Raw genomic sequence first — 26,270 nt, forward strand, 5'->3', positions numbered from 1 at the left:
CTGGATTTGGTTCCATAGGTCGGGTTACTTCCAAGTTTTTGGGGGAGCCAACTCACTTCCAATAGAAAGCCAACATGAGTCACAGAGAGACTCATTCCCGCCTCTAGAATGAATTAAATAGCTGATGGAATGAGGATATGTAACTGGAATTCTTAAAGTTTGTTCACAATTAACTGTTTGATGAAAAAAGTTAGAGAAAACATGATTAATTGGTGATATATTTAACAATGAAAATTTTATTAAATAAATTTCACTCATTACATTACAAACTTTAAGTAATATTCTTTACATTTTTTTAACTAAATATGATTTTAACACATAAATTCCTGGTTTGTGTCAGTAGAACAACCTCTTCATTTCCTGATAGGATAACTTGTGTAAAAAACCAGCATCTGGTTTTTTACACAACTTGTGTAAAAAACCAGCATGACTTCCACAGTGAGCAGTTTGATTTTCATAAGTCTTTCCACAGTGAAGCAAGCACACTACAGTGGTTACTGTGTCAGCTGAAAATGTTTTGCAGCTTTCTGCATGCATTTTTTTCCACAGATGAAAAGTACAGTCAAGTCAGAGTTGAGTATGTTCAATTTGTTTCAAAATGAAAGTAAAACATACTTTCACTAAAATCCACATAACTTAAAAGTGATTATTTTTGGCTCGATCATATCCCCAATGTTTTTCATTAGAGATGTCTTCTTTTTCGCATTACAGGACAGAAGCAATTCCTAATAAGTTGTATCGGTATGGACGGATTAATGTCAATGAGATAGCCCCTGCAGGAGGGAACATTCTTCAGTATGCTATGGATGGCAATTCTAATACTACTATGCACATTGATTCTGGAAGCTCACAGTCAGTTATTAAATGGACACAGACACCACATGGCACTGTGATGTTAGGATGTGTTGTATTTCTCCTTCAGTGATTAAAATCATATTATATGATTAGAGATTCATTCAGTCATGGGGCAGTATTAAAGTGAGACTCTTGCATAACACCACTTTCAATTTTTCATCTAATATGAGGTATATTACTGGGATTCAAAACACAAGCATTAGATTTTAAGGCATTTGTGGTATGAGCACATATTTCCAAGGGGCAAAAATAAACAATTCCCATTACTTTGACTCAAAAGATACAATATAAACATTCATTTCTCTAGCCATAATTGGAAAGGTTTACTAAAACATATTGGCTGAGAGCCAGAGAGTTACTTTAGGCACCCTGTGGGAATATTTTGTCTTACAAAATCATAATCATAATAATGATAATAATAATAAATCAAACAGCATGCCACCACCCAATATCACAAGCTTCTGAAAGTTTTGTCAGTTTCAAAACTGGTTTGTGGTGTGGCATGGGAGGGTTGTGATGTGCAAGATACAAGTTCAAAGGCCTCTTGGATCCAAGTAACTAGTCGTATGGTTCTCTGGATCCTGACCATGATTAACAATAAGGCCTCCTATCCCCTCAGGATACTCAATGTGTATCAAAAGATTAGAAAAATTAGGAGTCACAGATGTATTATAGATTACATGAGAAACAAGCCTGAATGGCAAGGGTAAATTATACCTGCTTGCAGCTCATTCATTCTGATGGCACATTTAGAAGTAGAGGCTCTGTGAATTCACCAATCAATATCATTCTCAGTTTTTACAAATCAAACATTTTCTAATTTCAATATATCATTCATAGGTCAAGTCTAGCCTTACTTTGGCAGGTTAAAACAACTGTAAATTTAAATTCTGAGGCAATATTGGGAATGTCTATTGTGAATTAAACATTTGCATTTGTTGGTGGTCTCTATTTCTTTGCCACACAAGCCACAGCTTTCTTAGCAGCATCTTCAAGGTCACTGGCAGAGGTGATTGGCAGTCCACTTTCATTCAAAATGCGCTGGGCTTCATGAACATTTGTCCCTGGGAGGGAAAAAGTGGTAAAAATTAATAAATGTATATACCTTCCAATAGCTGAAAGTCCAGGAGAGGGATGTTTAGGGTTGTGAAGTTCAGGCCCTCAAAAATAAACAATTATTTTTTTTAAAGTGGGGGTATACAGGGTGGGCATGAAGGGAGAGAGAGGGATGTTTAGGGTTGTGAAGTTCAGGCCCTCGTGCTCTTTGATCCCATTATTTCACACATCAGGTAAAGATAAGGCCCAATATACTGAGCAAGAGTTGCATGTGGCAAATGCTTCTGTGTGTGCAGAGATGTGATTTTCAGCCACCACCCCTTCATCTGCAGCTTCCTGTGCCTTCTGTAAGCATACATACATATTTCAAGAGGTCCCTCTCCCCCCTGCATGAGCAGAAGTGTATCCCACATGAAACTGTACACATTATTTTGGGCAAGCGTGGGTGGCCATTGCAGTCCCAAGCACACTCAGCTGCATTCGGCAATCCCCGGAGTGCTTCAGAGCTGTTTGGGCCACCAAGGTAGATGGGAGAGCCACCGAAGCAAGTGGTGAGTGTGCAGTGGAGACAGCCCTGCCTGACCCTGGGCTTGGATTAAACAAATTCATAGACCCGGGGGCACCCTGGATTACCACAGTATCAGGGACACAACCTGCACCCAGGATGGGCAGGTGTGTATCCCGGGACAGGAGGGAGAGGGCAGGGAAGGACCGGTTTCCCACAGCCAGCCATTTTGAGTTAGGCAGTTGCCAGGGGTAAGGAGATGGCATCTCTCTCAGGGTCCTCTCTCAAGCTCTCTGGCTTCTCTGCTTCTAGCAGCAAGCAGTATGCACACTCATCAAAATCAGCCCCCCTCCATCAACTTGGCATCTTTTTCCTGCTTCAGCAGCATTAATTTCTGCAGCTGATTGGTGCCATCTTCAGTGATGCAACAGAGAGTACGATTTTTGGAAGGTGGCTTCACCCCAACTTCTCATGGGGAAAAGCGGGGAAGCACCTTCAGTCCAAGGACATCTTTGGGGAAGGGGCATCCAGAATCCATTTGTGCAACCCTTCCCACCCCCCTCTTCCCTTTCACATTTTTCACAAGCACATACACACATTCCCCACCCGCTGTCTCCCCAAGTGGACAAGCACCATCCCACACCACTGGTTCCACAAGCAATGGGCCTGGCCACTGTTGCATGGGTGCCCTGGTCTTCCTGCTGGCATCTGTCAGGGTAATGTGGGGCGGCCGGCCATGGCATGCTATGCTGCAGCTTGAAAGGGCAGGAATGCGAGTGTTGGGGCAGGTGTGGGTAGGCACTGCAAGTGAGTGCGACATGGTGTGTTGCCAGGCAGAGTGTAGCCGATGGTGATCAGGCTTCGGAGCCATAGAGTAGGGTGGAGATGCTAGAGCATCTGTGTCTATCTGGGGATGTCTGTGGAGAACATGCAGGTGAGGGTGTGTGGCATGCAGGTAACCAGGGCAGGTGAGATTATGTGGGTTCATGATCAGAGGGCCGTGGGTTGGAGCATCGAAATCAGTCATCTTACGTTGGATCCTAGAAGCCAAATGCCGGTTTTTGCTTTGGGGCAGAAATGGAGATTCCCAGTGTGGTGTGGTTTCACACAAGCAAGCCAGTGTGGGTACCAGCATTCAGCCATGATTCCCAAGATAGTTTAAACCTGCCCAACGTGAACATGCAAAGCTGTCTTATAGGGCTGTGCAATGTATTAGTTGGCACACACTTCGGATACAGTCAACACAAGAATCATAGGCTTTATAGGTCCGCCCCCGGAGGCTTATGGATCCGCTTGGATTTCAGACGGCCCTCGGGGAGTTTCCAAGTGTCCAGAGCTGGTGACCCTGTCAAGGCCTTGGTTGATCTCTGGAATGGAGAGATGGCCCGGGCTGTTGACACGGTTGCTCCCAAGCGCCCTCTCCGGCTTGGTGGAGCCCGTTCTGCTCCTTGGTTTTCCTCTGAGCTTAAGGGCAATGAAGCAACTCGGACGACGGCTAGAACGACGCTGGAGGAAGAGTCGTCACGAATCCAATCGAACACGGGCTAGAGCCCATTTTAGGGACTATGCTGTGGTGGGGGGGGCGGTGAAGAAATGCTTTTTCTCCGCATCCATTGTGTCTGCTCAGTGCAGACAAACAGAGCTGTTTCGTGTGGTGAAAACTTTGCTCCACACATCCCCCCGGACAATGGGGGAGGAGTCATCTACGGCTCTTTGTGATCGGTTTGCCTGTCGCTTTGCAGATAAAGTCGCTTGCATCCGTGCTGACCTAGACTCCAGAGTTTTGGCAGTTCCGGCAGACGTGCCTTTGGTACCATCTGGTCCCGTTGTGTTGGATTCTTTTCAGTTGGTGCGGCCTGAGGATATGGACAAGATCCTGGGCAGTGTGCAGGCGACTTCGTGTGCTCTTGACCCTTGCCCTTCATGGCTAATAAAAGTTGCCAGGGAGGGGACAGGTAGATGGCTGGAGGTGATCATTAATGCTTCGTTGAGGGAGGGCAGGATGCCATCGTGCCTCAAGGAGGCGGTGGTAAGACCTCTATTAAAAAAGCCCTCCCTTGATCCCTCCAACCTGGACAACTATAGACCTGTATCTAACCTTCCCTTTTTGGGCAAGGTGATGGAGCGTGTGGTGGCATCCCAGCTGCAGAGGGTCTTGGATGATACGGATTATCTGGACCCTTTTCAATCTGGCTTCCGCCCTGGGTATGGGACTGAGACTGCCTTGGTCGCTCTAGTGGATGACCTATGCCGGGAACTAGACAGGGGGAGTGCGTCCCTGTTGGTTCTGCTGGACCTCTCGGCGGCCTTCGATACCATCGACCATGGTATCCTTCTGGGCTGCCTCTCGAGTATGGGGATCGGAGACACTGCGTTGCAGTGGTTCCGGTCCTTTCTTGAGGGGAGGGTCCAGAAGGTGGTGCTGGGGGACTACTGCTCGGCCCCATGGCCGTTGGCCTGTGGGGTCCCGCAGGGTTCGGTCTTGTCCCCCATGCTGTTTAACATCTACATGAAGCCGCTGGGAGAGGTCATCCGGGGATTTGGACTGAGTTGTCAGCAATATGCGGATGACACTCAGCACTATATCTCCTTGTCATCTGATCCTAGGGAGGTGGTGGATGTCCTGAATCGGGGGCTGGAGGCCGTGATGGGTTGGATGTGGGCTAATAAACTGAAATTGAATCCGGATAAGACGGAGGTACTGTTGGTCAGTAGGAGAGCCAATCGGGATGAGGAGATTTTACCGGTTCTGGATGGGGTTGCACTCCCCTTGAAGGAGCAAGTACGCAGCTTGGGGGTACTACTGGACCCGGCTCTGCTTTTGGAGGCTCAGGTGGAGGCGGTGGCCACGGGTGCCTTTGCACGGCTTTGGCTGGTGCGCCAGCTGCGTCCCTTTCTCGAGAAGGCAGATCTGGCCACGGTTACCCATGCCTTAGTCACGTCGTGGCTGGATTACTGTAACGCGCTCTACGTGGGGCTGCCCTTGAAGAATATCTGGAAACTGCAGCTAGTGCAAAATGCGGCAGTGAGGGTTTTATCCGGAGCTGCCCGCTGGGAACATATCACCCCCATTTTGAAAGAGCTGCACTGTCTGCCGGTTTGTTTCCGGGTCCAATTCAAGGTGCTGGTTTTGACCTTTAAAGCCCTAAACGGTTTGGGCCCGGGGTATTTGAGGGACCGCCTGCTCCCAAGGGTTGCTGCCCGCTTGACAAGGACATCTGAGGGGGCCCTGCTCCGGGTGCCGACAATGAGGGAGGCTCGGCTGTCGTGCACTCAGGACAGGGCCTTCTCTGTTGCTGCTCCTAGACTCTGGAATGCTCTCCCGGTGGCCATTTGTTCCTCAGACTCCATCACAGCTTTTAGAAAGCTTTTAAAGACTTGGCTTTTTACCCAGGCTTTTACATAATTGTTTTTTACTGCTGTTCTTGTGTGTTTTTTATCTGCTGTCTTGTTTTTATGTATGTTTTTAGCTTGATGTTTTTACTGCTTTTATTGTATGTTTTAATTTTTGTAAACCGCCTTGGGGTTTTCTTTTAACGAAAGGCGGTATAAAAATGTAAAAATAAAAATAAATAAATAAATAAATAAATTAAACACCATAAATTAAAAGAGATGTTTCAGGGAAGTGTGCTTTACATCTGTCAAGCTCCTATAAAAAGCAAATGCATAGCTAAATGAGAAGAGATTAATTAAAAGTGATGACTGATTGTTGCTCACATCCTGTAGCTCTTTGTCCATTAATGCTAAAAAGAGAGTGAAAGACCAAGCTGAAATGTGAGCAATCACATACACTCCATCTTTCCCCAGAAGCCTCCTCTGTCTTTTGATGCCATACATTTGGGCACCTCCTGGCACTTTTCACTTGGTAGCTGAAAGAGCAAAGTGCTGACAAAAATTGGGACACCCTCCTCTCTCCTCAGCTCTGGAGGATTTAATAACCACAGTCACTGATGCATTCCATCATTTGGGGGATCAATAGAGAAATGACAGGTGCAGTCAGAGAGAGCTATGGCTTCCCCCAAGGAGATCTCACTTAGGCCTTGGGTGAAATATTCACAGATAGGGGGACGATAATCAGAGAGAGCCTTTTGTTTGTTTCCAAAGTGCTAAAATGTTGTAGGAAATCAACTGGAAGATGTTCAAAGCTTGAATGTGAAAGATCGAAGAGAAAAAATTTCCTCCCTAAATCAGGGGGGCAGGTGGGTTGGCATGTTTGCTTGGATTATCACATGGCATCACAACAAGCACTGACTATTTGTGTTTATTAACCAGTTCCAAAACTGCTCAATCAAGTTGCATCAATGAGATGTCTTTTGGAAGACCATGCCTTGTACTCAGCACAGCCACTACTACCACCGCTGTACATTTACATGTACTACTGCTACTGCTTTTTTGAATGTTCATGTCCATTTGCTGTAATCCTTACAACAACCCTGTAGGGCAGGCACTATTGCCCCCATATTGCAGGCTAGGGATTGATAGGGTGAGGCTGATAGTGGTTAAATTCCTGGCCATCAAAAGCCAATCTGATTAAAATTGAGGACAAATATAAATATATATACATACACAAACACTAGAAAATGTGCAAAGTATAACATTTTATTTAACAGCATGAGGTCTAGAGAATATATTTTAGTTAAAGTTAAGATGTTCCAGAAGTCCAGTTCTCTATCAGATTAGAGTTTCAACATCAGATGGAGCACAAAATACGCAGAGCACTGCCCATTTATTAATAACTGGTATCCCCAACTTCTGTTATTTGTTTGAATGACAGGAATAATTGTGCACAGCCAGAAAAAGGTAGCACAATTTAACACTAAGCAGAGTGCTATAGAATTACGTTAATTGTGGTAGATGGAAGGTTTTGCAAAAACTTGCCCTCAAATTGTGTTCAAGTGAGAACATCAATTTTAACTTTTAAGACTCAATAGTTTCACAGTTCAGATAGCAAGTAAAATCTCTCTGTCTCAGTTATAGAAAGGCTGGTTCAATAGTGTTTACCAAACTTAAGACTGTAAGCAACAAAACCATTGAAGAGCAGTCAGATTTGTCATTTACTATCCAATGTTTATGATCAATGGCAGGCTTTACTTTTGTTTCCTTGTTTAAAATTGTGGGAAGTAATCACTGGCTGACATGCCCACAGTGTACCACAAGCGATTCTGCACCACTTGCACTGCTGGTGGCATAAAAAACAACACTGAGGTCATTGCACGTGAGTGTTTTTGCGCCAGTACAGAAAATCACTCCATTATAGAGATGTGAATGAAATGGATTTTGCATATTGTTTTGAGCTTGAAACAAAACACAGATGGCTGAAATGTTCTGTTGAAACAGAGGTCAAACCGGTTGTTTGAATGAAACAAAACACGAAACGTTTTGAGTGTTTTGGCCATAGAAGACAATGGGGAAACTCGAAACACCCCATTGTTTCCCATGGGTAGCTCCTAGGGACACCAAAGTGGGTTGGGTGGTAGGGCATGATGGGTGCTACCTACCATCCAACCCACAAAAGAAACGAGCAAATGGGTGATCCTATGCAGGTTTTGAGATAAGGTTAAAAATTGCCCGCCTGCCCATTTCTTTTGTGGGCTGGGTGGTAGGTAGCAGCCATCATGCCCTACCACACAACCCACTTTGGCTTCCCTGGGAACTACCCATGAGGTTTTACAATAAAAATAAAAATAAAAATATGCAATAAGAACAATTGTCTCTTCATAAAGCAGGTTGTGAGTTTTTATTAACCTGGCAACTCAGATTCCAGCAATTCAAGAAAGGAAACTAGCTTCCTTCATGCCTCTAACTGAACTGTTCCTTAACTTTACCCATAGGCAAGGGGCCTTCTGGTTGCCTCCAGGCTGTGCCCTCCCATTTCCCCAGCAGCTTCTCAGCCAGCTGCTTCCTCAGGGCACTCTTGGGACAGAACAAACAAACACAGCAAAGATTTCTCTTCTGCTAGTGGCTGTGAGCATAGTTCCCATGCAGTCGTCTGGATTAGTCCTCCTGTTTTGATTTTCCTGGGCTTTCCACCTTATTAGGAAAGGCCCATCCACCCAGCAGTTGCTCTCAGTGAGGCCTAGTCCCCCTGCAAATCCTTCCCATCAATACAAACTGACAGTTCAAAATTATGTATTCATTTATTATTATTTATTTTTACATTTTATATCCCACTCTTCCTCCAAGGAGCCCAGAGTGGTGTACTACATACTTGAGTTTCTCCTCACAACAACCCTGTGAAGTAGGTTAGGCTGAGAGAGAAGTGACTGACCCAGAGTCACCCAGCTAGTATCATGGCTGAATGGGGATTTGAACTCAGGTCTCCCTGGTCCTAGTCCAGCACTCTAGCCACTACACCACGCTGGCTCGTGAATTATGGTTTAGGGTAAAAAATTACCTAAATTACGGTTTAGGGTAAAAAACCCTGGGTTGGTTGGGTGACAAAACAGCAGTTTCAAACATTCGGATGATCACAAAATCGAACCTCTGGCACGTTTGCCTCCATTTTGGAGTTACATTTGAAAGCAGCCAGAGAGATATTGCATGAGTTAGGATTTTTCCTTAACATTAATTGCCAGAGAAAGTTCTTCATGTTTTCTTTGACACTGAAGATAATGTGATAGTTCCAGTTTATGTGGAACTGTAAGGGTAAATTTAGATATTGCAACAGCCATGCTCTATGTGATTGGCCTTCACTGCAAGGCCTGGGAGCTAGTGACAGTTCCTATCAAACCTAAACACAGCTCCCTGTTTATTAGGTCTATGTGAAACTTTGGCTGAAACCAATTGGTCTGCTCAGCACCTCCTGGACACCACTCAGAGGCTACTGTTCACACAATTAAAGAGGGTTATGGAGTATGTGTAGAGCGGTGATTCAGATTATCACCCCTTACACGTAATTAGAGGATGTGGCATGATCACATCGGTACATCCTTTAATGATGTCGGAGTGGGCATGTTCTCACTGTGGCCCCATATTCTCATGTGTAGGGGAGGCTGCTCATCTGAACTGGCTCATGTGCTTTCATTTCCTGGTTTGGCAGCCATTCACAAGCCATAGTTTTTCAGATGGTGTTGGTTTAGACAGCACAATCAGCCACTGTTTGGCATTATGTTAAATAAATATGTTAAATAAATGAATAATTATTATTATGTCTGAACCATGGAACTGAAGTTCCATGGAGCATTACAATGCCCTCAAATTACTTTAAACTAGCTACAATTAAGAGCTACTTATGACATTATCTTTTAAACCATAAATTGAATGCTTATTATTATTATTATTACTACATTTATATCCCGCTCTTCCTCCAAGGAGCCCAGAGCAGTGTACTACATACTTGAGTTTCTCTTTCACAACAACCCTGTGAAGTAGGTTAGGCTGAGAGAAAAGTGACTGGCCCAGAGTCACCCAGCTAGTTTCATGGCTGAATGGGGATTTGAACTCTGGTCTCTCCGGTCCTAGTCCAGCACTCTAACCACTACACCACACTGGCTCTCTCACTTATTACTGGCTGCTTACATATGACTGGCTGCTTACATATGACGTTTGCATCTGGGGACACATATCATCATATAATGGGAGGTCTTATTTTGGATACTGCACAAGTTATGTCTAAGAACAAATAAATATAGTCAAAGAATCTCCTTACAATAAAGTGTGAATCTGGACTACTCTTACTGATAGTCTGCAATCCCTGAAAAACTGGATCTCCTCAGTTCTATTAGCTTTTTATGCACAATTTTCTTTGAATGCATATAATGGAGTTCCAATGAAAGCTTTAAAAAAGCAAACACAGTTTCTTTACCACTAGAATGTAATTAACGTCATCTCAATATTTAATAATTTGTGCTGCTCAGCCCTTTAATCAAAGCTAATCCTAAATGATCCAGAAGGATGTTAGCCATTTCAAAGATGATTGTACATGCTCATGGAAATGTCAGCACAATTCTATAGAATCTGAAGACAAATTATAATAAAAGTACTTCAAGACAGAATAGAGAATTTCTAAAATGTAATATGCTGAATGGATTGAAATTTACAAATTGCATCTAGAACGTTTAACTCAAGGAATGCTCACATTCTTTTCAAGGGTTTGTATAGGAATTACAGGTTTTCCTTCCTGCTCTTGATGCCCTCCTTGCCAAATGGCAGCAATAGTGTAGCAGCATTACATCACCACTTCTGTAGTATATGGACAGTTAGCATCAGTTCACATGTTATCTTGGGTGACATTTTCACTCACCAGGCATATCCATTCCCATGAGCAACATAGGCATGGATGAGAAGCTAACAGAGCTCAGCTGCAGTAATTTCTATGACCTTCTGTGTTGGAATGTTAATTGGAAATCACAATGGAAGCAGAGGTGACTGCAGCCGAGATCCATGAACTCACCTATTGCTCTTGGGAATGAACCAATGCTATGAGTGAAAACAATTTTATGTGTTGTGCGAAATAACATTATAGATGTAATGTGTGAAATAACTCAGATGTAATGTGTGAAATAGCTTCCAAGTTCCTAACGTACAGTTAAAATGGAAAATTTGACACCGGGCACCTGAATTCTAAATTGATTGATTGATTGATTGATTAAGTGCCATCAAGTCATTGTCAACTCTTAGTGACCACATAGATAGATTCTCTCCAGGATGATCTGTCTTCAACTTGGCCTTTAAGCTCTCTCAGTGGTATATTCATTGCTGTTGTAATAGAATCCATCCATATTGCTGCTGGTCATCCTCTTCAATTTTCCTTCAACTTTCCCCAGCATCATAGACTTTTCAAGGGAGCTGGGTTTTCGCATAATATGAGCCTTGAGTGAAAATTCTGGATTGATTTTTTATAGGATCCCTTTGTATGTTTTCCTGGCTGTCCATGGTATCCTCAAAAGTCTTCTCCAGCAACAAAGTTCAAAAGCGTCAATATACTTTTTTCTATCTTGCTTCTTCAAAGTCCAGCTTTCGCATCCATAGAGTGTTACGGGAAAAACCATTGTCCAAACGATTCTAATCTTTGTAGGTGTAGACACATCACAACATCTAAATATCCTTTCCAAGGCCTTCATTGTAAACCTACCAAGTGCTAATCTGCGGTGTATTTCTTGACTGCTGGATCCTTTACTGTTGATGGTCGATCCTAGAAGGCAGAAGCTATCCACCACCTCAGTGTCATCATTGTCAGTTCTGAGGCTGGTTGCTGTACCCATTGTCATTAGTTTAGTCTTCTTCACATTTAGTCATAGTCTCATTTTTTACTGTGCTCCTTGTCTTTCATTACTAGAGTTTGCAGATCATCTGCATCCTCAGCTATCAGAGTGGTGTCATCAGCGTAGCGCAAGTTATTGATCTTTCTTCCTCCAACTTTAAAACCATGCTCGTCTTCTTCCAATCTAGCTTCACAGACCCACCTGAATATAGATCCACCTGAAATTCTAGGGTCACATTTTTATAACAATGGCACTGTCTCATCATGACTTGTGGTGTTGCACTGACAAAGTAGTCCACATGTTCCATCTTTCTAAGCAGGGATACTCAACCTTGGGACCCCAGATGTTGTTGGACTACAGATCCTGTCTGTGGGTGATGAGGAGAGGAGAGCAAGTATACAGGAGAGGAGAGCTGGTCTTGTGTAGCAAGCATGACTTGTCTCCCTAGCTAAGCAGGGTCTGCCCTGGTTGCATATGAATGGGAGACTTGATGTGTGAGCACTGCAAGATATTCTCCTCAGGGGATGAAGCTGCTCTGGGAAGAGCAGAAGGTTCGAAGTTCCCTCCCTGGCATCTCCAAGATAGGGCTGAGAGAGATTCCTGCCTGCAACCTTGGAGAAGCCGCTGCCAGTCTGGGTAGAAGATACTGAGCCAGATAGACCAAATGGTCTGACTCAGTATATGGCAGCTTCCTATGTTCCTATCGTTAGCCTAACAAAATCTGGGGACCAAACATGGAGAACCTTTACTGGTTCTCCATTTTGCATACAGGTCTTTTTGCATACAGGTCTTCAGACTGAGCAGCGTGGCTGCAATCTACAACAGACTCCACACTATTCCTGGATAAATCTTCAGGAATACACCGACAAAATTCACCATCCCCAGGTATTACAGACTTGGCGTTTTTGAACATGTTCTGCTGCATCATATGACATGACATACCAAGCAGGAACATATGAAACCACATTACTGCCTTCCTCCTCTCACCCCCACCTCCACCGCCCCACACAATAGCTTCTTCTAAACCAAGGTCATTGTTCATTTACCACGTCAAAACATTTAAGCGTACACTGTTGCAATACTCCTAAAAGAATGTTAATTATACTTGTAGTGTTCCTCTAATTACACCTTTTAATTATTAACTGTGAAGAGAGCTTCCTACTACTATATAATGTTTCCAGCACATGCAGGATTATAGAGGGCAACACTGAGTGAGAAAGTGAGAGACAGCTGGTATATAGCTAAAATAACAGGCTGTGCAAGGATAAAGGACAGCTCTGACCCAGTAGACATGAAAACGTATTTCAAAAGTTGTCAAAGGCCAGAAAGCCTATTTGCTGCTCTTTTGTTTGGGATAGGAGTGTTTGCAGAGGTCTTGCTCCAAATGTATGCTCAAATCATTCTAAAAATGTGCTGGAACATAGACAGTGACTTCCTACGGTAGAAGCACTCAGTTCTTTCAGAAAGTTCAGTGCCCACAGAATAGATCAGGAAGCCATTATGGACTTCAATTGGGAGCAATAACTTCTATCCGTCTGAACAGAAATCCGTGGCTAGCCACAGTAATTATACTGGTGTCATAAGTAAACATGCTCCTGGAAAGTATTAGGACCAGGGTGCAAGCTAAGTTTTGAGATCAACATCTTCCTCTACAAAAGACAGTTTCCTAGTAAAATGTGAGAATGATTAAAGGTACTGTGATTTCTAGGTTTTTGTTTTCTGTTTTGGACAAAGGCAAGCATTTTCTTGAGTGATATAGCCATGGATGTAGCTCAGCTGCAAACTCCTACAGCCAAGCAAAAGACTGAGTGAAACTTCCTAGCTGCAACAAAAGAAACAGGCAAATTATGTATGCTTCATATATGTGTGTGTGTACACACACACACACACACACACACACACACACACACACACACACACCACAGCATTCAGAACGTCCCTGTTTATTCAAAGTGGAACAGATACTTCAGATATTATGAAAAGCAAATTATGTATGCTTCATATGTGTGTGTACACACACACACACACACACACACACACACACACACACACACACACACACCCCACAGCATTCAGAACGTCCCTGTTTATTCAAAGTGGAACAGATACTTCAGATATTATGAAAAGTTTGTTCTAAATATGTTCTTTGAACAGAAACTGCCGAACAGATTAAAATGTTTAAAGACTGCTTTTCAACAATAAAAAAAACAGTTCTCAAAGTGGCTTACATAGCAAAAGGAATGAGGAAATAGTTCCCTGCCCCCAAAGGGCACACAATCTAAAAAGATACATAAGGGAGACACCACCAGCAGCCACTATGCTGGGTTGAATAAAGGCAGTTATTCTCTGGCTGCCTTCAGACATAACACCAAACAATCTTGAACCTCTGGCACGTTTGCAAATGTGCCAGAGGTTCAAGATTGTGGTAGTCCAAAAGCATGAAAATGTAGTTTAACCACCTAACCACAGGTTGGTTTTCAAGCCCAAACGTGAATTTGAACCTTCAGTTTGCATTGCGTTTCGCCACTGAATCCCTAGGTTTGAAGGTCGCATTGTTTCATCCGAATTATGCCACCATTTCCTCTGGATTGTGCAAGCTGCATAATCTGGAGTTAAGGGTAGGAAGCTCCTCCCTCTCTCCTACTCAATTGGCTGCCACGGCTTTCCTACATGTGTTGTAGGAAGCCCATGCAGCCAGTTCTTACCCCGTTGTAGTCTTCTGGACTGCAGATTGCAATAATAATAATGATGATGATGATGATGATGATGAAAATAATTCGATTTCTATACCGCCCTTCCAAAAATGGCTCAGGGCAGTTTACAAAGAGAAATAACAAATAAGATGGCTCCCTGTCCCCGAAGGGCTCACATTCTAAAAAGAAACATAAGACACACACCAGCGACAGTCACTGGAGGTACTGTGCTGGGGGTGGATAGGGCCAGTTACTCTCCCCCTGCTAAATAAAGAGAATCACCACAGTAAAAGGTGCCTCTTTGCCCAGTTAGCAGGGGTCTGGGAACGCATCGGGGGAATGGAAGCAAACTGCGGGTCCATTGGACCCACAGTTTGCCGTTATGTCTGAGGGCAGCCTTTCTCTGCTAAATAGAATAGGGCTGCCAAAAGGTGGTTCTTTGGCTGGTTAGCAGGGGCTGATTCTGCTGGAGACAAAATGAGTGCACTACTTATCACTCATACACTCATGCCCTGGAATTTGGTCAACTCTGCTTATTTGATACTTGAATGAGGAGATCTTCGGAAAACACTGAAATGGGTTTAAAATACTTTTTCTTTTTTACCCAGAAAGCTCAAGAAGCTGAATTAGAAGCCAAATAAAATGTCCCATAGCCAAGCAAACAGCTAGCTGGTCTTTGATTTCTTCCTAGAATCTGTTAAAGAAAAACCCTGCTGAACTAAACTAACATTAACCTTCTGCCACTGGATGGTGTTAGAGAACTGTAAACAGAGTTCCAATGCACAGCTATCAAAATAATCTGCACTTCACTTGCACTGAAGCAAGCTGTTTAGCAGAGAAAATGCATGGCATTTAAAGGGAGCTTCATATGGTCTTATTCCAGCCCTTTTATAGAATCTGGAAAATTACCTTTATTTCTTTCACAGTTGTACTTGACTAAACATTTCACTAAATGTGATCTGGAGTTGAAGTCTAGGTGAATTTGGCCAATGATACGGTAAAAATCTATCAAAGGGCTGCTTTCCATGTTACTTTAATGAGGCAAGGGAGTGTGGCACACCTGCACCTGAAGAGTAGGGATTTAGCAAAAATCTGCAATTTTTCCATTTCCTGAAGGCAAAAAGGGCATATTTACAGTTTCAGATGTCCAGAAGACAGAAACTGCTTTCGCAAGAGTTATCACAGATTTGTGAACAAAACAAAAAGGAAATACATTTGTTATGCAGGATATTATACAATTAAGCCAATTGCGCACTAAGAAACACAAGTGAGACCAGATGAAAGCAAAATATCTGGTTGGTCTTTGCTCTATCTATCTATCTATCTATCTATCTATCTATCTATCTATCTATCTATCAACATTTTCTTATATGCCTCCTCTTCCAAGGACTCTAGGCAGTGAACAACAACAATACCAATAACAACTAAAAAAAAAAATTAAAGGGCAAATGCCTGGTGAAACAGGCAGGTCTTAAGAAGGGCCTTAAAAGCAGCTAAGGAGGGGGCTGAATGAAACATGATGAGCATTAGTTACACCAGATGGATATGTATCACTCCATCAAGGGCCAGCCATTCTGCGGAGCAGAAAAGCAAGAGAAGACGAGGCTCCTACCATAAGAGAGCCAGCATGGTGTAGTGGTTAGAGTGCTGGACTGGGACCGGGGAGATCTGAATTCAAATCCCCATTCAGCCATGATACTTGCTAGGTGTCTCTGGGCCAGTCACTTCTCTCTCAGCCTAACCTACTTCACAGGGTTGTTGTGAGGAGAAACTCAAGTATGTAGAACACCACTCTGGGCTCCTTGGAGGAAGAGCGGGATATAAATAAATAAATAAGTCTGTTTGGCCCAACTGCCATCTGGTCCTTCCTTCCTTAGACTCTATCAAGGGCTAGCAAAAGACTCGGACCCCTTTGTGTGTTCCAGGATTTCCTACAGGAATTGTGTGTGTGTGTGTGTGTATCCCTTTAAAAAAAAGAAAAGAATGTGAGCTCTTTGAGGACAGGACTATTAATATTTAGAAAAATGCTGTAAGCTGCTCTGAGCCAATGGGATAGTGGGATATAAACTAGGGGTGTTAACGGAACCAGCATGGGGGGGGGGTTGATTCGAATTAGAATCAAATTTGAACCAAATTGCTCAATCCGCGAACTGGTTTAGTAGAACTGGCAGCAACTCAGTTCATGTTGTCGAACCAGTTCAATTGCATTGCTTGTAAATGGGAATCTGGTAAGGATTCCCCTTTACAAGCAAAGTGGGGGGCGGGGAGGGGAGAGGAGATTGGCTATCTCTAAAAAGGGGTTGGGGATGGGAGAGAGTTCCCTGGCTAACTGAGCAAAGAGGCACCTTTTTAAGTGGTGATTTTCTTTATTGAGCAGGGGGAGAGCAACTGGACCTCTCCAACCCCAGCACAACATCCCTCCAGTGGCTGTTGCTGGTGTCTGTCTTATGTTTCTTTTTACATTCTGAGCCCTTTGGGGACATGGTTCCATCTTTATTTATTTTTATTTCTTTATGTAAACTGCTTTGGGAACTTTTGCTGAAAAGCGATATAGGTATTTATAGTAGTAGGAGTAGGGAACCTTGCTGGTTGTTGCAGGGGTTGTTGTGGTGGCTCCCAATGGCAACAGGGGCAGCAGTCCCTCTCAGCCCTGCCAGTGCTCCCCCCTGCATTGCAGGATGGTGGGTGGCCTGCTTTCAACCTCCATGCATGTATAGAGGCTGGAACCGAACCGGTCCTGCAATTGAATCAGGTTCAATTCGGACTGGTTCTGTACATCCCTAATATAAAGTAGACAGACAGAGAGATGCAAACAGGTAGCTGATCAGATGACAGTAGAAATAGGGAAATGTCTTTTCCTGTTTGGACACTAAACTGTACTGAACATTGTGGGATCAAAAAGAAAGGGATACCACAATGCATAGCAATTACCCTCGCAATTCTCCATGAAGCCATCTACAAAGTTATGATTTAGTTGTACTGGTGGGCCAGCTAGATGCCTTATTGGGTTTATCAATAGATCCCCCACCCCCTCCAATTTGGCAAACTCTGTTTCCTGTGTATTACAAAGGAGGGAATACTAAAACTGATTCCTAGACTCACATCCCAATGAAGCACAGAGGACTCATGTAAAACCTGCTGTACAGGTGTTGTCCCTAGGGACATACTTCTGCAAGTCAAAAAGTACTTTCTGAGAGTGGGGAGAACACTGAAAACCTCTCCTCCTCCTTTTGTGCTTGTTTGTGGAAGAAGCCTTCTGTGCAGCTGCTCTGCAGTCTCCATGCAAGGGTGCAGCCCTTCTTCTGCCCTCCTACAAATGCGGAACATAAGGGCTAATGTGTTTTCTTCTCATTCTATTTATTATTATTTTTTGTTTACACAGTCAGACAGATGTTATTGACTGGTTTGTTTTATCCAGACACCGAGTCCTTCCCAAGGACCTGGGATGGCAGAATTTTATTGCCAATGTTGTTGTTATAGATATCGTCTCAGAATATAGGCTGTTCCCGGTAAAGCTGCTTTTTGTAATTGGCTGATGGTGATTTCTGTGGCTCTTATGGTGTTGAGGTGCTCTTCAAGGTCTTTTGGAACTGCACCCAGGGTGCCAATTACCACTGGGATGATGATGATTACATTTATATCCCGCTCTTCTTCCAAGGAGCCCAGAGTGTACTACATACTAAAGTTTCTCTTTCACAACAACCCTGTGAAGTAGGCTAGGCTGAGAGAGAAGTGACTGGCCCAGAGTCACCCAGCTAGTATTATGGCTGAATGGGGATTTGAACTCGGGTCTCCCATCCCATGAATACTATTTTATATTAATAAATATACTCAATAGTAAATTTATATAGCAGGAAATGTTATTGAGGCTAGGATAGAGGATCAACTTTGTGGGAAGATTAAAGAAACAAAATGTCTGTCACTTGGCCAATGATTAAGAAGCTTGTGGGCAAGTGTGGTCTCACGATTCCTGCCTATATATGTAGTATGACAATCCAGTAGCTTCAAATGTGGTGACTTCAATCCAGTACTTTTAACTATTCCTAGCAGAATTTTAAAACTGAACATTAAGTTAAAAAGAGGCTAAACTTTCCCAACAAAATCAGCATCGTAAGTTAAAAGTTAAAATGCAGAACTCGTGATTATTTCATATGTTCCTGCTCCAAAAAAAACACACCCAACAACTTCCCTTTTAGTTAGTGTGTGCACGTTTGTGCTCTCTCTCTCTCTCTCTCTCTCTCTCTCCCCTCTCTTATCAAGCAAGTAAATACATGTAATTATAAAGTTACCATTTTCAAACGGGAGAGTAATCCTTTCTTTATCCACTGGTAAAACAGCTTGTAATTATTATACAGCTGAGAACAAAGATTTGTCCTGAAAATCCTGCTAAATCAAGACAGATCTGACTGATTAAAACTTTACTCATCAAGACATTTGTAATACATTGCATTTGGGCAAAGAGCCTTTCAACTGCAGGCCAGAAATCTGTTAAGATTTATGGGAATAATCATGAACCTTCTGTTGGGAGGACAGACCAAATGGAAAAACACAAAATGCACTAGACCCCTTTTTCACCCTCTTATGACACAAAATTATTTCAACTATTTTTTAATGTCTTTGGGCAGCATCCTTGGCTTCTTAAACAAAATTATGGCATTATTAATTCAAAGTAAGCTTTATTTTTTATTGCCTGGTGAGAGTTCAAAGAGCAACAAATGTGATTAAGGGGCTGGGATGGAGGATCAACATTGTGGGAAGATTAAAGAAACAAAATGTCTACTGCTTGGCGAATGATTAAGAAGCTTGTGGGCGAGTGCGGACACACGATTCCAGGCTATAAATATAGTAAGCCAAATGAAAAATCTAGACGCAACAAGGTGTTTAAGCTACTTAAATGGAAAACATCTTTTTCAGTGAAGGGATAGGAACATAGGAAGCTGCCATATACTGAGTCAGACCATTGGTCTACCTTGCTCAGTATTGTCTTCACGGACTGGAAGCAGCTTCTCCAAGGCTGCAGGCAGGAATCTCTCTCAGCCCTATCTTGGAGATGCCAGAGAGGGAACTTGAAACCTTCTGCTCTTCCCAGAGTGGCTCCATTCCCTAAGGGGAATATCTTACAGTGTTCACACTTCTAGTCTCCCATTCATATGCAACCAGGGCAGACCCTCCTTAGCTAAGGGGACAAGTCATGCTTGATACCACAAGCATGGTCCCCGTTCACTCTATGATCTCTAGGTAACATTTATAATTTTTGCAGAAGTTATCCAATAATTACTCTGCGAAATGTGCTTGTGGACCCTGCCCTACTAGATTGGCGAGGAAAAGTAAGTAGTAGCTGTGCATCTCTCCACATCCACCAAGGGCCAGGGGGGAAAAGTTGTTCAGTATCTTCCCCTCCTCTCCATGATCTGCCATCTCAAAGGTTCAGTAGCATCTCTACTTCTTGGATTAGCTTGAGGTCACCTAACCTTTTGCCTCATCCTCTTCAGTGTCCACAGATTGGAAAAGTCTCTTTTTACCTGACTCTGCAATACATTCAGCAACACCTCAGCTGAACCCTGGCAGCTCTCTGCATGGCTCAAAAGCCATAGTGGGGGAAATGCAAGCAAGTAATAGCAGTAGATATTTCTACTGCTGTTTTAACATTTATTTGATACCAACAGTGTCCCAGGTGCTGTGCAGAATGTAACCCAAAGAGCTGTACATTAAATAGTTTCAAAAAGAATAATATAGCACAAGATTTTTTCTAAGTGCTCAAAGCACTTCACTTGATTATCTTAGCAATCCTTGCAACAATCCTGTAAGGTAGGCCAGTATTATGGTCGCTATATTAAGGCAGGGATTACCTGCTGAGAAAGTGTGGCTGATGCAAATGGCCTGCGTGTGCACAGGCTTGAACCAGGTCACAGTTGGACTGGGCTGTCATTTGGGAGGCCGGCGGAGGGCTTAGAGGAGCCCCTGCCCCCGCCCCCTGCTCCCTCCGATGGTTCTCTGCCACCTCCGCTGTGGCAGCCTCTAAAAGTACAGAGGCTGTTTTCTCTCTCCACCCCTGCCCTGTGCCCTTAGTATAGAGATTAGGAATGTCCCCTCTATCTGTAAAGGGGAATCCTCAAGGATTCCCTTTCACAAGTATCCCCAAGCTGGCCCACAAACCAGTTCTTAGAACTGGGGCTGGTCTAGTTTGAACTTGGACTGTGTGAAACAGGCCAGATCGATTCAAACTCTGGCTCAAATAGAGCCGGCTTCCACACCCCTATTTCTAACCCTGATAGTTTAGAGGGCCATCCCCACATAGCTTCAGCAGTAGAACTGTGGCTGGAACTAGCTGTTAAAATATACATGTGGCTGCCATCAACAGCAATCATGTGTTTAGTTTATTTGTTTATTTATTTAGGAAATTTTACTGCCTTTTGATTTCAAGTTCCCTCAAGGTGGCTTACAAAGCAAAAATTACATAAAACTGGGAACCCTGCTTCTTTCTTCAACTATAAACACATCTCTGGACCAAGGTCTATGATCTGAGTTGTCAAGTCTGTTCTCAACCAATGAGCATCACTCTGCACCCAATGTGTAATGAACAAAAGCAAAGATTGTGCCGTCGAGTCGGTGTTGACTCCTGGTGACTACAGAGCCATATTGTTTTCTTGGTAGAATAATGGGTGATGAAAGGACATATGAAATTGATGGTGCCAGCAGAACAGAAAGCAGGTTTCTTATCTGGGTTTCTGTGATCTCTTTATCTTCTCAGTATGGCTTCAAATCCAGGAGACAATTCTGGGAGGGTAAGAGCCCAATGGCAATAGTTTCAGCTGTCCCTACACGAACTCCCTCTCTCCCCATAATGGCTGGACCCATATCCTGAAATCATGAAGTTGTGCATTGCTCCTTCCTCACTTTGTGACTACAATCTGTGATCAGTCAGCAAGGGAAATACACACTTTGGGAAGGGACCATAGCTGTGGCAGGGAACCTGCATGCAGAATGTTCTTGCTACAATATCTGGCATCTTCAGGTAGGGCTGGGAAAGTCTCCTATTTGAAACCCTGAAGAATGCTGCCAGTCAGTGTAGACAATACTGATTTTGACAGACTTGTGGCCCAGCTATGTTTAAGGAAGCTGCCTATATCCTTTGTGAATACCAGGGCTGCTCAACTTCGGCCCTCCTGCAGATGTTGGCCTACAACTCCCATAATCCCTGGCTACTGGCCATTGTGGCTGGGGATTATGGGAAGTGTAGTCCAAAAACAGCTGGGGGGGGCAAATTTGAACAGGCCTGGTGTATACATTGCAATGTTTAGTCTGGCTTAAGTCATGTGTCGGCCAACTGTTCTCTGTGACATATGGCATCAGGGGAGTATAAAAGGACCCCAAAATGCCTGGCAGATGTAGCAAGCATAAGGACACAGACAGAACTCTCCAAACAGCTGATAAGCTCATTGGCAGAAAGAAGAGGAAGGTTTGCCATCACCATTAGCATTTTGTAAAGCATTTCTGCAGCAGGAGTTGGTGGAAGAGCCTTCCCTTTTATGTACCAACTTGGTAAAAGAGCTGCTCAGGAAAACAGGGGAGAATGAAAAGGGAAGCATTCAACTGATGGAAGGAGCAGGCAACTTGCAAAAGTGTTGGCTAGGTGAGGAGTCTTGGAACCAAGGCCGAAGCGGTCAATGGGCAGCAGCATATAGTCACAGGTGGCTGATCAAACAGTTTGCACACTTATTTCATTTTAACTACCTAAACCTTCCTATTCAGGTATACATTAGAAAATAAGTCAACGGAAGCAAAGGACTCCTGCAAAACTGACCAAGTCAAGAACTGACCCATCACTTACCTTCAAGTCTGACCACTAGAGGCACCTTCAGTTCAAGCTCTCGGCAGGCTTTGGTGATGCCATTTGCTATAATGGCGCAGTTCACAATGCCACCAAATATATTGACCAGGATGGCTTCAACCTGGGGGTGAAGGGAGAGAAATCAACATATTGTTACCTGGTCAAAAAAACTAATGCATAAAACAAAACAGAGAGATTAAGCAGTCAAATACATTATTAAGTTGTTGAATAAATGGTATGAATAGATTAAGCTACTGAATAAATAGTAGTAGTAGCAGCAGCTTAATTTTGAATGATTCTAGTTGCTGTTGAAAGGGAATGAACTTTGATTGATCCAATGAAAGCTGGCATGGATCAGCAACTGAATTCCTAAATTTTATACAACCAGACTTCCGATCCAGAGATTTCCAAGTGCCAGCATAACATTTCAAAGTGTCATGGCATGCAAATGCCTGCTGAGTTATATTAAGCCTGTGGTGTTGGATTCAAATTTGGGAGTTCTGGGCTCAGGTGAGGACAAACTGGGAAGCTGTGAGTAAGCCAAATACTTCTACCTCTGTGTGTATAAGGTGATAATAATGATGCATCAGTGAATTATGATGAAGATGCACGAAGTAATGATTTAAAGCCTTATAGATTGTACTTTGTGAATGACAATAAGTAACTCAACCATGCCTTGTGATTTAAGATTGCTCTGGGAAAACTGACTCTAGGAGGCCTTCCACATAATCCATTTTTGATAGTATGCCAAACTGTCTCTCATTTGTTGCACAATATGCATTACTTGGGTTGTGGGAATATATGCATTTTCAACATTTAAAAGGACAATATTTAGTATCTGCAAAAATGCATTACTTTCTCCAGATTGTGCATTTATTGCTACTGTGATTGCTTTATGGAATGGGATTGCACAAATATCATGGACATCTATTAGATACTGTGTGCCACAATTAGTCATACAGTTCCTTCTGTCCTCCAGCTGCCCTGTCTTGCAAATATTTTTAAAAGGCTTATCCCCCGCCACCCTTTTATTTCTCTTGGGGCTTGACACACTTGCTATATAATTGCAGTGTCAAAGATTCATCCAACAGGCCTCTGCTAATGGGGCAAAGGGGCACCTTTTAAAGTGGGAGCTCAATTATATTTGGCAAGGGAGAGCAACTGCTCCTGCACAGCATTCCTCCTCTCAGTGGTTGTTGCTGGTCCATCTCCTTTTGAGATTGACTCCTTTTGAAAATAGTACCTTTTGGGACAGGGAACTTTTCTCATTCCTATGTCAATGCACAGATATCTGTATTAAAGGGGGGGGGTTGTAAGGGTACTGTGCCAGTGTGAAAATGTGGCTGATTATGTGCGATTATGCAGAAATGTCACCCGTTAGTTTCAACAGCTCAGTGGCAGAAGGCATGCACTCCATGTGGAATATCCCAGATACAACTCTTGGCATCTCCAGGCACAGCTGTGAAAGAAACCCTAGAGGCACTACGACGATTACTACTCCTACAAATATTTATATACTGCTTTTCAACAAAAGTTCCCACAGTGGTTTAGATAGATAGATAACCAAACAAATAAAAAGGCTCCCTGTCCACAAAGGGTTCACAATCTTAAAAAGAAAGAAAGGCAGATGCCAGCAACAGCCACTGGAGGGATGCTGTGCTGGGTATGGATAGGGCCACTACCAGTTAATGTAGACATGTTGACCTAGATACCACAATGGTCTGGCTCAATGTAAGGCAGCTTTATATGTTCATACTTCCTTGCCTCACTGGCTACAGCAAAATGCCACAAGGAAATCTAATCCCAACACATTACTCTTGTTAGCACGGCACACAAACACCCAAATCCTATCATCCCACACTTCATAGGCACTGCAACTGCTCATTGTTATCTTAAGTTTCTTTTTAGATTGTGAGCCCTTTGGGACAGGGATCCAGCTCATTCATTCATTCATTCACTCACACACTCACTCTCTATGTAAACCGCTTTGGAAACTTTTGTTGAAAAGCAGAATATAAATATTTGTTGTTGCTACTGTTGTTGTTTTGGGGCAGTGGCGACAGGGTGGTGGGGAATACCTTGAAACAGTGGCGAATTTTGCCACTACTGGTACTTGGCACCCTGTGGGAAGGATGGAGGAGGCCAACCTGGAGGCCAACCCAGCATCTTGTGGGGAGGCTGCCCCATCCTTGCCATTCAGTTGACTTCTGTGGATTTGCAGCAGCCATATGAGTTGTCAGCATGCACTCAGTCACTGAGCCGACCACTCCAATGGCTGCTCTACTGCATGGAGGCCAGCTGAGTGGCAGGGCAGGCTCCCTGTGGGTCAACCTCCTGGGCTTCCCAAAGGATGCCAGTGGTGGCATTCACCACTTTTGAAAGGCATTTTCCCCTGCCCTTGCCACCCCCACAGAACTGCTTTCACTGGAGGAACACTTGCAAACTGCAAGTTGTTTTACTAGTAAAATAAAAAAAATTGCATGGCAGCTATTAGAGTCTGTTCTTAGGCAAAAATATAATATGTGAGTTATATTTGATTATGGGTTAGCGACAACATTTTTTGACAGAAACAGCAAATCTTCTGTGTGGCAAATAAGAAAACAGGAAGTCTTGACAACTTTATTTTCTCTAGTCAGCCCTTCATCTGAACAATCATCCGAGCCTCAACATTTAGCATGTGTATTTTTAATGAAACCACGGGCACATATTCCATATTCAAAGAGCACGGAGAGAGAGGTAATATACTTGTCCTAACTTGACAAATAGGGGTAAGAAAATCCTCTATAATTAACAAGGAGAGGAAAGGAATAGAGAATTCATTACAGCAGATTAATTGATAAGTCCCATCAGAAAAAGGCCTCTCCATCAACTTCAAGGAACTGAAATTTCTGTACCTAGCTCACAATTAAATAAGTGACACAGTCCTATTTGACTTTAAGGCATTTAAAAGATAATCACAAAGAAGGTGATTTACGCACACACACACACGACACCCCCCCCCATCTCTTTCCAGATTATGTAGTTTTCTCATTGGGGATGAAACTGAAGTTCATTGAAAAAGGTCCCACATTCAATTTCTGGCATCTCCTGGTAGGGTCAAAGAAAAACCTGTATGAAACCCAAGAGATACTGCCAGACAGTGTAGATAATGGCCGCATTTGCACGTTACAGAAAACTGGAGATGAAGGGACCTTTCTGGTTTCAGAAACTGCATGTCCAAATGTGGGCAACCACAGTTTTGTTTTTAAATGGACCCACAGTTTTCCTCCCTGAGCTATGTTTTGTACCTTCGGTTTGTAGTAAAGTCCGCTGCCTGGACCTCCAACTCTGCGGTGCCAGTCCGAATGCTGGCACTGCAGTCGCCCACTTTTGCAACTGGAGTTGATGGAGGAAGCTCTTCCCTCACTCTGGCTGCTATTGGCTGCCGGGGCTGTCCTTCAGTAAAGAATGAAGCCACGGCAGCCAGTTTCCCCTCCTCTCTGCAATCATCGAGATAGCAGAGAGGGAGGTCTCTTGAATGAAGATGGGAGGGGGCGGATTCCGTGTTACATCCAAAAGGTGGCCAGTACTAAGCTAGATGTTCTAAACTGTCTTGAAAAACTAAAAATTAACAAATTGCCAGGGCCAGATGGCATCCACTCAAGAGTTCTGAAGGAACTCAAATGTGAAATTGTTGATCTTCTAGCAAACATATATAACTTGTCCCTACAATCAGGCTCTGTACCAGAGGACTGGAAAGTAGTCAATGTGACTCCAATTTTCAAGAAGGGATCCAGGGAGGATCTGGAAAATTACAGGCCAGTCAGCTTAACTTTGGTGCCAGCTAAAAGGATGGAAAGCATACTTAAGGACAAAATTGTTAAACATATAGAAGAACAGGACTTTTTGAGGTAGAACCAGTATGGCTTCTGCAAGGGAAAGTCTTGCCTCACTAACCTTTTGGAGTTCTTTGAGAGTGTCAACAAGCATGTGGAAAAAGGTGATCCGGATGACAAAGTATACTTGGACTTCCAAAAAGCTTTTGATAAAGTTCCCCACCAAAGGCTCTTGAGTAAACATAGCAGTCATTGAATAAGGGGACAGGTTCATGTGTGGATTGGTAATTGGTTGAAGGACAGGAAACAGAG

At 43.3% G+C, this 26,270-nt stretch overlaps 1 protein-coding gene across 2 annotated transcripts in view; it reads right to left on the reverse strand.

Moving 5' to 3' along the window:
- Positions 1-216: 216 nt before the first annotated feature.
- SUCLG2 (succinate-CoA ligase GDP-forming subunit beta) overlaps positions 217-26,270 on the reverse strand; it is a 322,226-nt gene continuing 296,172 nt past the window's right edge. For both annotated transcript variants that reach the window (XM_053299291.1, XM_053299290.1), the window contains 2 exons: positions 22,144-22,264; positions 217-1,919 (listed from right to left, as the gene is read on the reverse strand). In XM_053299291.1, coding sequence (XP_053155266.1) covers positions 1,804-1,919; positions 22,144-22,264 — 237 coding nt within the window. In that variant the 3' untranslated portion in view covers positions 217-1,803. The remainder of the gene's footprint in view (positions 1,920-22,143; positions 22,265-26,270) is intronic.

This window comes from Hemicordylus capensis, chromosome 2 (genome assembly GCF_027244095.1).
Source record: "Hemicordylus capensis ecotype Gifberg chromosome 2, rHemCap1.1.pri, whole genome shotgun sequence".
In the NCBI taxonomy this organism is placed as follows: domain Eukaryota; kingdom Metazoa; phylum Chordata; class Lepidosauria; order Squamata; family Cordylidae; genus Hemicordylus; species Hemicordylus capensis.